At 43.2% G+C, this 12,908-nt stretch overlaps 1 protein-coding gene across 2 annotated transcripts in view; it reads left to right on the top strand.

Moving 5' to 3' along the window:
- Nucleotides 1–12,908, top strand: part of LOC147135022 (uncharacterized) — a 46,032-nt gene that overhangs the window by 21,432 nt on the left and 11,692 nt on the right. For both annotated transcript variants that reach the window (XM_086056183.1, XM_086056182.1), the window contains exon 2: nt 9,271–9,433. In XM_086056183.1, coding sequence (XP_085912309.1) covers nt 9,271–9,433 — 163 coding nt within the window. The remainder of the gene's footprint in view (nt 1–9,270; nt 9,434–12,908) is intronic.

Genomic DNA, 12,908 nt, shown 5'->3' with positions numbered 1-12,908 from the left:
TGAATTAAGAAATTTCTTCCAGACCAATTAATTTCTAAGTAGAAGTACCACTGTAATGTGCTTTGTTACAGCTGTAGCTGTTGTGAAATGTGCTATATAAATAAGATAAGATAAGATAAGAATGCCTTTATTGATCCCACAGTGGGGACATTTTCATTGTTACAGCAGCAAAGATATAGGTCACACAGGGACGGCGGCATAATGTGGCCATTAATGTATAACATTGACGGCAAACATTTAGGATCAAACTCTCTGCCATCATCCATTACCCGGCTCATCGTTCACGTTGGGACAAACGAGACAATACGCCGACAGTCTGAGCAGACGAAGAGAGACTTTCACGCCCTCTTTGCCTTGTTAAGAACCTGCGGTCTGTCGGTCTGGGTGAGTGGCATTTTGCCGGCATTGTCTCGCGGAGTCGAGCGCTTCAGCCGCCTTTTAAGCTTGAACACGTGGCTCCTACGCACTTGTGGCCACCTTGACTTTGCTTTTATTGACAATTTTAACCTATTCTGGAATCGCCCGTCTTTTTACCAGCCGGATGGTGTTCATCCGAACTCTCTTGGTAGCAAGATTTTAGCCGCTAACATCCACCATGTCGTAACCAATTCCACTCCCAGCTGACTCTTGTTTACCAATCATATTTCTTCTTCTACTCATAAACGCTGCAATGACAATGTCACTATCATCACTTACAGGCCAATACCAGCTGGACAACTATCGGACAACTTTCCCATTGAAACCATCACCGGCAGACGCTTCCCTTGCACACACAAACGTGGTTTTAACAGTGGTAATCTAGTATATGTTAATACTGCTCATTCGTACCACCATGAGCGCACGTCCAGCACAATGATTAATCTGGCCGTGCTGAACGTGCGCTCCCTTTTAAACAAAACTTTTATCATAAACGACCTGATTTTAGACAATAATTTACATGGTATACTTTTGTCTGAGACATGGCTTGGTACAGATGCTCCAGTTGCTCTCAACGAGGCTTGCCCACCGAATTTTAACTTTTTATTTTCTACAAGGGATGGCAAAAGAGGAGGCGGGACTGCATCAATTTTTATTAATACTCTTTTATCAAAGGAGATCATTTTTAGCAGCTATTTATCGTTTGAACACCATGCCTTTGTTTTTAGCAGTCCCCCTATTCTCTGCATTACCGTTTATAGACCTCCCCATCATTCCACTTCTTTTATTACAGAATTTTCAGAATTCTTATCCATTTTATATTCCAGTTATAACAGGATATTAATAACTGGCAATTTTAATATACACATGGACAACATCTCGGACCCACTATCCAGAGATTTTTCAAACCTTTTAAACTGCTTGGATTTTAAACAGCACGTCTTGCAGCCAACTCACAACAGAGGACACACCCTGGATTTGGTTATAACCTATGGCTTGTCTGCTGGTGTGTCCTCTGTTGTTGACTTGGCAGTGTCAGACCACTACTGTGTCTATATTAACATCGCCAGTTTTAACCATCTAGCAGTCCCGGTCAGAACAGTGAAGAAACGCTACCTATCTTCTGAGGTGGCTGCAAATTTTATCGAGATCTTAAAAAGCACTCCTGCTGACATTTTACCTGCACCCTGTGATCTTATTGTTGACAATTTTAACCTACATCTTAAATCATCATTAGATTCAGTAGCTCCACTTTTAATTAAAACAACAAAAACAAAGACTGTACCCCCGTGGAGAAACAATGCTATCAAAATATCAAAGAGAAAATGCAGTACGCAGACTGCTCTTTTAAGGATTTTAAATGATATTAGGTGCACTGCAGACGTGAGAAAACTCACAGTCTTGGTGCTACTGGATCTAAGCGCTGCTTTTGATACAGTAGATCACCAAATTTTATTAAATAGACTTAAAAATCTAGTGGGAATCTCTGGTACTGTTTTTGACTGGTTTTATTCCTATCTCACAGACCGATATTTCTTTGTAAGTATGGATACTTTGGAAGCTTTTACCAAAACTGCACATTTTTAATCCCTCACATTGTGTGAGGAACCTTGGCATCATTTTTGACTCTGAGCTCAGTTTTATTCCTCATATTAAAAATGTAACCAAGATTGGTTTTTATCACCTTAAGAATATCGCCAGAGTCCGCCCGTTTCAACACGGAAGTGCTGATGCATGCCTTTATTTCCTGTCGTTTAGATTACTGTAATGCCCTGCTCTCTGGCCTCCCGAAAAAGAGCATTTCACCACTGCAACTACTGCAGAATTCAGCCGCTCGGGTGCTGACGAGAACCAGAGGGCGGGAGCACATTACGGCAGTTTTGAAATTGCTGCATTGGCTCCCTGTGTGTTTCAGGATCGATTTTAAAGTACTTTTATTAGTTTATAAATGTGTTAATGGTCTTGGGCCATCTTATTTATCTGATTTGCTTTTATCATACCAGCCCTCGCGGATCCTGAGGTCCTCTGGCGCCGGCCTTTTATTTATTCCAAGGGTGAGGACCAAAATGCACGGCGAGGCTGCATTCAGCCGTTTTGGTCCTCACCTTTGGAATAGCCTGCCAGAGGACGTCAGGTCTGCAGAGACTGTTGATATTTTTAAGAGGAAGCTCAAGACACACCTTTTTAGTTTGGCTTTCAACAACTTTTAAATAATTTATCTTTTCTTTTGATTGAAGATAATTCTATGTTTTGTTTTGAATGTTTTAAAGCACTTTGAGTTGCATTTTTATGTATGAAAAGTGCTATATAAATTAAATGTGATTGATTGATTGATTGACTATGTAAATATACGCAGTAACATGTGTATATACACATGTATATACACACCAACCTACATCTACATAAAAAGTATGAGGAACACTCATTTTGGCCTGTACATAGTACAGAGGAAAAATACTCTAAGTAAGTGACAGTGCTGCAGTGCTGTAGTGAAATGTAAGGAACAGCATTGGATAAAAAAATAAAACTAGACTAACAGTAGTGGGGAATGTTGAGTATTGCACGGTATTACAGTAGTGGGGAATATTGGGTATTGCACGATATGAGCTCAGGTGCAGGACTGCACGATTGCACTAATGTCCACCAGTTTGTAGAGACTACACAATGTTCTTGTTTGGAGAGCCACCAGGTTGTGATCAGCTTTGCCCAGCGGGGCGAGGGGCAGTGATGTGTATGCCTCCTTGGTGTTGGCATAGAAAAGGTCCAGTGTTTTATTGTCTCTGGTGTGGCAGGTGACATACTGTGTGAATGAAGGCAGAGAGGAGGAAGGGGAGACATGATTGAAGTCACCAGAGATGAGTATCAGGGCATTTGGGTGCTGTGTTTGCAGCCTGCTCACTGCTGCAGTCAAGACATCACAGGCTGTGTCGCTGCTGGCAGCTGGTGGGACGTAGACGGTCACCGCGATCACATGACTAAACTCTCGCGGGGAGTAGAATGGCCTCATGCCAACAGCTAGCAGCTCAATATCCCTGCTGCAAAGCTGCTCCTTAATCGTGATGTGCCCAGGATTACACCATCTATCGTTCACAAACACAGCCAGCCCTCCTCCTTTCCTCTTTCCACTCTCCAGCGTCCTGTCCGCGCGTATTATTTGGAAGCCGTCCAAATCTACGACCACGTTCGGCGTTAGCGCTGTTAGCCACGACTCCGTGAAAAGCATCAGGCTAGCCTTCCCGGAAGTCCCTCTCATGCCGGGTAAGTACCGCTAGCTCGTCCATCTCGTTGGGGAGCGATCTAACATTCCCCATGATAACAGACGGGAGGACGGGATGGTATCGTCTCCTCCTTTCCCGGCGTTTAACCCCCGCACGAGATCCCCGTCTCTTCCTCCTCAGCTCACAGGGGATATCGGGTCTCGCCCCGGGAGCCGGCGCAGGGTTAGCACGGAGTGCTAACAGCTGATTCCGGCTGTGAACAATGGGAGCGCGGCTCCGAGCCAAGTCGCCGGACACGATCGCGCAAAAAATAGCCATCAGCAGCAGCAAGAATACCCCAGTTTGGGTGTCCATTGCTACGCAAGTTACGACTATCAACTATGTGAAAAAGGTATGAGGTAGAGTAATATTAAGGAACAAAAACACACGAAAAGGCTCACCGATGAGCCGGAGCTACTGTAGCGGGCTGCCACTTGCGCGGCGCTGGAACCGGATGAAATAAAGTTGTATTGTATTGTATTCTATTGTATAAGAATTCACCCATAGTCGAAATCTTCCAGCCTATGTGTAACGACAACCCGACCACGGAGGGTGCACAAAAAAGAGGTCTGCAGGGGGAACCGTGACTGTTGGCCGCCAGGTGGGGGACAGAGGCAGTGGCCGGAGCAGCAGGGTGGGGAGGCCAGCCTTGGAGAGGAGCTCGAGCCAGCACCAAAGGCCCAGAAATGTCCATATGAGCTGGCTTAACTCTGTCTACTGAGACGGTCTCAGGCTTACCCCCCAAATCAATGACGAGATCCTTTTCACAATGCTGTAGGACCCTGAATGGCTTGTCATATTAGGGGCGCAGTGTGCTGCGGTGCGCACTTTGTTAGCTGAAAACTAAATCCACTGGGCGCAGGCCGGGTGGGAAATGGAAAATACAACTCATGTTGCGAAGTAGGAACTAGAGCGAACTTGCTGAAGGTCTCCAGCAGGGAGGAGCGTTGCCTAGCCAGCGACGAGGGTGTCCTGGCATCCAGAATGAACTCCCCAGGAACCCGAAGGACCTGGCCATAAACTAGCTTCGCGGAAGAGGACTGTAGGTTGACCACCAGACCATTGGCAACAGTGTTCCATAGCTCAGAGGGGATCTGCGGCCCTCTATCAGAAGACCGGTCGGACAGGGTACCAAAACGAGCCACCCACGTGCTGATGAAAGTGTGGACCACATCGGAGGACGCAGTTGAGGCAAGGGGAACGGCTTCGGGCCAACGAGTCGTATGCTCCACCATGGTGAAAATGTAGGAGTGTGAGGGGGGAAGCGGGCCCACCAGGTTGACATTAACGTGGTTGAACCTCCTTTCATGAACATCAAAATGCTCAAAATACTTGCTGTGGCGACACATCTTAGCCCGCTGACAGGCCATACAAGAATCCACCCAGGCCCGCACATCCTCCTTCAACCCATGCCACATTAACCCAACCTCACAGATGGTTTCCTGCCAGGGTGAGAGAGGTTGTGCACCGCCTCGAAGACAGCACGTCGCCAGTTTGCAGGGACCATAGGGCGAGGCTGGCCAGTAGAAAGGTCACACAACAGCTTAATGCCTGACTCCCCCACTGCCACCTCCTCCAGTCGCAATCCAATGTCTGAAGCCTTGAGGGAGGGTCCCAAAGGTCCGAGGACAGCTCCACGCGCATGCTGGCGTAATTGCGAACAGTCCAGTTGAACAGTACCCACTACTGCTCTGAAGGGGCAGTCTGCTACCACGTTGGACGGACCAGCAACATGCCGGATGTCCGTGGTGTATTCAGATATGAACAACAACTAGCTGATGGGTGGACCACGGTTCTGCCACCTTGGAAATGGAGAACGTGAGTGGCTTGTGGTCTACAAATGCCGTGAAGAAGCAGCCCTCCAGCAAAAAATGGAAATGGCGGATTGCCAAGAAGAGGGCGAGGAGCTCCCTGTCAAACATGCTATATTTATGCCGCCAGGAAGTCAGCCAGCAACTAAAAAAGGCCATTGGCTGCCAGGCCCCATCCACCCACTGTTCATGCACTGCACCAACTGCCAGATCCAAGGCATCTGTTGTAACTGCGACCGGGGCTCTTGGTGATGGGTGGGCCAACATTGTGGCATGACCTATGGCTCTCTTGACATCATTGAAGTCGGCCTCCGTATCAGCCGTCCACACAATGGTTTGGTTGAGGGATTTACCTTTAAGAACCTCATACAGTGCGTAATGCGGTTGCATAATGTGGGCTGCCCGGCGGATGAAACTGCGCTTAAATGTCACCATCCCGAGAAACTTCCGGAGCGCACAAGCGGTGGGTGGACAACGGAATGAAGAGGTGGCCTCCACCCTCGCCGGAAGAGGGGCGGCCCCGTCCTTGGTGACAAGATGCCCCAGGATTTGGATGGACGGACACCCCAAAAAGGCACTTGGCCGAGTTAATGATCAGGCCGTGTGCGATGAGTCTTGTAAAGAGGACTCCTAGATGTACAAATTGCTCATCCACCAAGGAGCTGGCAACAAGTATATTGTCCAAATAAACAAAAATGAAGGACATACAGCATCTCTGAGCAATGTGTCCATCAACCTCTGAAATATCTGTGCCATGTTTTTCAAACCAAAAGGCATCCTCAAGAACTCTAACAACCCAAATGGAGTCACCACAGCCATTTTGGGGATATCCAGAACCTGGTGATAACAACGCAAATGGTCTACCTTGGAGAACACCCGCTTTCTTGGCAGGTGCACAGAGAAATCCTGGAAATGGGGGACTTGGTAGCGGTTGGGCATGGTAGTCACGCTTGACATTATTAGCTGATTGTAATTGTGTCGTGGGCTGGCACCAGTATTTTCGTTTGGAATTAATTTTGAGTGCATGTCTCTCAGAAGCAGACCACTGAAAATGTTGATGCTATGTATTGAGAAATATTGAAATTTTTGAGTGTATTTTCACCACAGCCATTTTGGGGATATCCAGAACCTGGTGATAACAACGCACATGGTCTACCTTGGAGAACACCCGCTTTCTTGGCAGGTGCACAGAGAAATCCTGGAAATGGGGGACTTGGTAGCGGTTGGGCATGGTAGTCACGCTTGACATTATTAGCTGATTGTAATTGTGTCGTGGGCTGGCACCAGTATTTTCGTTTGGAATTAATTTTGAGTGCATTTCTCTCAGAAGTAGACCACTGAAAATGTTGATGCTATGTATTGAGAAATATTGACATTTTTTAGTGTATTTTTCCCAAATTCTAAGTTGTGGAATATTACTTTTTATGAGATAATATTAAGATAAATTAAGGTAACTCTAAATGTAACTTTTATTTTACGCAAACCTAAAATATAAATAACATCACGCAAATACTTTTGTGTAATCTGTTTGGTTTTAAACTACAGTAGATCAGTTTTAACATTTTTTACCTTTAAAAAAAAAAAAAAAACGTCCCTCTGACAGAAAGATGGCAAATATTTGAGGTGGTATGAATTCAACTCATTAGTAACAAACACTGACAGTCCCAAATCTCAATTGGCTGATGACTACATTTGTTTGTTCCTGGTTACACCGTTGCCACGGAAGCATCATTTTACACATGTCTGCAAGTAATGTGAACAATGAATCATAAGAATTATAATTTATACTGTTAAATGACACCAGACAGATAACAAGTAGTAAAGAAAAGAGTGTGTGTGAAGTCACTAGCTTTTATGGGCTTTTTCCGTTCTAACCAGGGAAAAATATGCATTTATAAAGGGGAGAAAGTAAGATAAGGAAATAATCTGTCCCGATCATTCCTTTTTATTTTCAACTAAAAAAAAACAAAAAAAACAATTCTCCTCTCCGAAACATCACAAGATGCAATTGCACACTGCAGAGCACACAGAAGCACTCCATTATCAAAGACCCTCTCACCCACAGCACAGACTATTGGCACATCTACCCTCAGGTCGGAGGCACAGAAATGTGAAATGCAAGACTGCCATTCTGAAAAACTCTTTTTTTCCCCAAAAAAGATGACGGATGTAAGAGTTGGAGTCAACAAACACATAGCTTACCTGTGAGAGAAATCGACAGTTACAATGATATCATGTTTAAAAGTTGATTTCTTTGATACTCCTGTTGTGACCTTTTGTTGAACTCACCCACGAAGTTTCTGTCAGCATTAAAAATGTATGCTTAAATTGTGAAACAGGATGTCTGCCCACAAACCGGTGCAATGTGCAGAAAAGAGGAAGTATGGCTGGTTTCGTGTGTCTGGATTTTGAAATGCATGTTGCTTGTGCTGAATAAAAGGCGAATGAGAGGACACGGAGGGCGACGGTCTGTCCCTCGCAAGCATGAAAAGTCAATCTTGGCTGGTCTGAGTTGCTTTTTACAGTCCTCAAACAAGGCTTGTCTTGGTCTTCCGAGCAGAATTCCCTGACATTACCATAGTGCGTTTTTTATACTACTGCCTGTACAATCTTCTTAAATTGCATAATTATTATTTACACACAAGTACAGTTAAACCAATAGTATTATCATTATTTTCTTCAGTTTTGTGCCTCTGTTTTTTTTTGTACTATTTTTTTCATCTTTTTATCCCTTTTTAGCTTGTTTATGTTTTACATTACGTTCGCATGCCTGTGGACAGCAAAGAAAACATTTCATTGAACAGGGGGAACATGTTTCCCTATAGCGCTATATAGGGCTGCTCAATTAAGCGATTTTGAACCGAAACCAAATTTTCTGGATAAAACGATGTTAAAAACGTTCAAATCGGCGCCGTTTGATTTTTTTTTTATTTTTGGTGTCTCTAAGCCACCATACTTTCGTCTGCATTTCCACTTCCTCCCACGAGCGCGCAGTCCAATAACAACAACAACAACGACATCCAGGGCTACCGGCAATTCTGCTATTTGCTCAGGCAAGTGAGCGTTTAGTTAATAAATCGGGCAAATATAGATCTGTAGTGTAGTGTGTGCCCCGCATGTACAATACAACCCGTGAGCAAGTTACTCAACGTCTGAAAGGCATCTCTTTTTTTCTCCTCTACAACGGACCTCTCGTCCAACCGGTGCATTGACAGTGCATTGTATTATTGAGTGACAATTTTGCACTAATCATTGATTTATGTTTAAGTAAGACCAGGGAGAAAGGTGAAAGGCTGGTCACGAGCTGGTTGGCAAAATGACTTGCTGACAGACTATTTGGTTTACAGACTTGACTGTCTACCTTCTCTCATGTTGATTATTTCGTTTCAGATGGTATATGCACTTTCTTCTTTCATTATTGGTTTAATTAAGAACAGATCTGAAATCTATTGTGTGAGTAAAGGGCTGTTAATCCCAATGGATTGTTCTGTGTGTATTAAGTTAAGTTGACTGGCATTTTGAGTTCAAAGCAAGAAAAATTCAGTTTAAATAAAAGACATTCAAAATACATTTTTCATTATTTTTTATTTTACAAAGAAATCGTAATCGTAAAATCGGGTATGAGAGAAAATAATCAGGATTTTCTCAGCCAAAATCGAACAGCCCTAGCGCTATACACTAGGTCGAGGGGTGCCATAACGCCCACAGAAATCTGTGTATCAGTTAAGCCCTCTTAGCATTTTATTTGATGTTCTAAAATGTGTCATGTGTGATCTTCCAAACAGCTTATCCTGTACAGGGTCGCAGGGAGGTGCTGGAGCCTATCTCAGCTGACAATGGGCGAATGGCAGACTACACCCCGAACTGGTCGGCAGTCGGTCACAGGGCACACACACACAGACGCCGTCACTGAGCGGGAACCCCACACTGCCCGCACACAACTCAGGCGTAAGTACCACCACACTACCAGTGACACCATCTTCTAAAATATATTTTACATTTTTTTATCAGGCCCCCCTATGTATCAGTCAAGAATCCCTTTGGCCCTGGGAGAGAAAAAATCTTGGAGCTGTGCCTGTTCCCTACTTTTTATTTAATAATAAACACTTCTTGAATCTTGAATTTCTTGAATCTTTCAAGTATTTTGTAGTTAAATGATTGTTGCATTATGAAAGGCTGAATATACATTTTGGGCAAAATAACATTATCTGCTCTATTATTCAGCACTTACAAGCTCCAAAACAAAAGGCATGACGTGAGAGATGGGAGAAAACAGCGACACCATCGTGAAACGAGCATATCCGTTTTGAATTTATTTTAGTGGGTGGAGTTATTTAGCCTGCTAATCTAACTGATGCAGCTCTGATTTTTAAAATGGCTGAAGACAACTGTAAACAACACATGAACACACATGCGGTGCTCATCTTCACACACTTCAAACTCTGTATGACCCTGACATTAGCCCTGCACTCCCTTCGTCAGAGCGTTGTTATGGCAACAGGCCTTAAGGCATAGATTGCAGGGTGAATTGCTGCTTTTGGTCAATTGCGATCTATTATCTTCTCGTTCCTTGTTAAATATTGGTAAACATTTCATATTTGTGATAGTTTTTAGAGGTATTATCAGCAATTGTGAAACAAAAAAATGTGAAACAAATCAATTACATTCCTGCTTGAAATGGGAGTATGTTCGCGTGTAAGTGCATCAGTGTGTGTGTGTACGTGTGTGTGTGTGTGCGTGCACCACTCTAACAGTACTATTTGAGCCATACCACTAGGGGGCAATATGCACTGTGTTTGATTTGGAAACGTGAGCTTTTGTGTTATGTTCCCTTTATACTTGTATAAAGACATAACACTTCAACTAATCTATCCGTCCATCCATCCATTCATCCACCCATCCATGACTACATTGTTAATTCACGTTTGAATCTTTAAACAAATGTTTGACTCGAGCAGTTTATACAGACTAAACTGGGGTGCAAACAAATATGTTGTGCATTGTATTTACTGGAGACATCATGGAAACCAAACCAGGAAAAGTGATATACAAGGGTATAGTGTACTGTATAACCTGGGCAATTCAGAATTCGGTGGAATTACAGTGCCACTTTTAACAGTGACAGCTCACAAGATGATGGAAAAACAGGCTCTAATTGACACACTATCACATTATGGACTAACAGTGACACACAAAATCACGTAATCTTCCACTCTAACTGTCAACATTGGTGTCACTAAAGGTTTTATTTTTAGTCCTCTCCTTTCCATACAGTACACATACGCTCCCCTCCAAATGTAATGGAACAGTGAGGCAAATTACTTATATATTTGCTGTGAAATTAAAACGATGAATATGACAAAAAAATAGCAATATTTAAACATTCATTTCAACGTATGTCTGGACTGGATACGTGACATGTCTCTTTGAACCGTTTTTATCCTGTCAACTGGAGCATCTGACTGAAAAGTGTGTTTTTGCCCAGTTTTGTCATTGATAATTCAAAGAATAAATGGTGCACAATGTGTTCGTTCAATGTCAGATTTGCTTTTTCTACATTCCAGACTACATTCATTCTTGTTAAATAGGGAACACAGAGCTGTTAATGGGTGAAAATCAATCAGTTTACAAGTTAATGGATGGCAAATCAACCACAGCTATTGCACTAACATTAGTCATAGCCAATACAACCATTTAGAATGTCATGAAACAGAAACAATTAAGCAGCAGACTTCAAAAATTTTGACAGAGGAAAACGATAGCGGTTGATGACAGAAATATTGTGAGAGCTGTAAAGAAACATAAAATACATTTTAGTGACCGCAGCACAACTTTTAGAGAGTAGGTGTGCATGGGGAATTTTTTATTTATTCATTTTTTAGTTTGTCGAAGTTGGTAGTCGGAAACGCAAACGGAAGCCCGTTTAAAAGGATAGTCGGGCTGCCCTGTAGACGATTAATATTAGGTCCGGCTGGACAAAAATGGAGGATAAACGGACGGCGGAACGGTACCCTGTCTGTCGGCGGAAGGTGATAAACCGATTGCAAATTTTTTGTAAAATGCCCAGCTCTGGACAATACATTTGCACTGTTACGGTCAAGCAACTATGTTCATTTAATTGATAATGACTCAACGTAATGCTGCTTTGAGTGTGTGTTTGTGTGTGTGTGTGGGGGTGTGTGGGGGTGTGTGTGTGTGGGGGGGGGGGTGCGTGTGTGTGTGTGTCTGTGCATGCGTGTGTGTCTACGATTCTCTAGTCCGCTACCAGCTAGTTTAATGTGTCATCAAATTATAATATTTGTGAACAAAATAATTCAAACTCTACTCATTTTTGAGGGAAGTGTCAAAAATGCATCACAACATGTAGCTCTTAAAACTGGTGGTATAACTCTGGATGCCGGTCAGGAAGGTGCTTGGACAGATTGGACATGTTCCCACTTTGAGCCACGGTAGTTTTAAAACAAGCCTTACAGACACGCTTTGTCATGTTGGTCGGCTTTCCATGGCTTTCGGCCACGGAAGCAAAAAAGTCCCATTATGACACTTAGTGCGTCATGCTTTTCAACAAGCAGTGGAGGGGCAGTGAGCGGCGGGGCAGCGGGCGCTTCACTCACTGCTTAAGGCTATCTTCCTCTCCACATACAGAAGGAGGTGTGCCACTTAAGGCTTTTCTCACATGTTGGTATACAGGTACCGTTCGTTGCACTTATGTATACTTGCCAGCTGTGTGTTTTTTTATGTTTTCTTAACTCATTCACTGCCAGACATTTTCAGACCCTCTTTTACCGTAATGTTTGAAAAAAATATAAATAAATTCCTGGGATTGAATGGCTGGACTGTGCAAAGACAAATATATTCATCAATGGCAGTGAATGAGTTGGTGTTTAAAAACATAGTATCGAGCCGTTTTTGACGCCGAAAAATACGGTACGGTACTGGTACCGGTATCCCGTGCAACACTAGTACAGAGGCTACACAACAGGGTTCAAAACATTAGGTTCCGTTAGGTAAGAGCTTAGTTTGACATTATATCTGACTTCTAAAAGCCCATCATAATGGTTGCATGAAAAATACTTCATGTGATCAAAAAGATCATAGGATTTAAAGAAGTGGGTAACACGACAATTTGTAACAATAACAAGATCTTGATTAATGATCACACAACAGTGATGTACAATGAAGCTCAATCAAAGGTGATGTAGCTTCATAAAAAGGTAATGTACGATAACACTCAATCAAATATAATGTTATAACTGCCCTTCAGTTCTCACCATTTTTACCCACATGGGCACTGAAATCCCCTAGCAGAACAAAGAAGTTACCGGCACGAGCTTTTCCTGGCACTCTAATCCAAGGACTTCAAACAAAGACATCTTGTCTGTGTAGAATAGATTTGCAAACATCCATGTTATGGTAATCCACA

Source organism: Filicampus tigris, chromosome 16 (assembly GCF_054856515.1).
Source record: "Filicampus tigris isolate MCC_2025a chromosome 16, RoL_Ftig_1.0, whole genome shotgun sequence".
In the NCBI taxonomy this organism is placed as follows: domain Eukaryota; kingdom Metazoa; phylum Chordata; class Actinopteri; order Syngnathiformes; family Syngnathidae; genus Filicampus; species Filicampus tigris.
The sequence above is the reverse complement of the archived record's forward strand: the minus strand, read 5'-3'. Positions and strand labels throughout refer to the sequence as shown.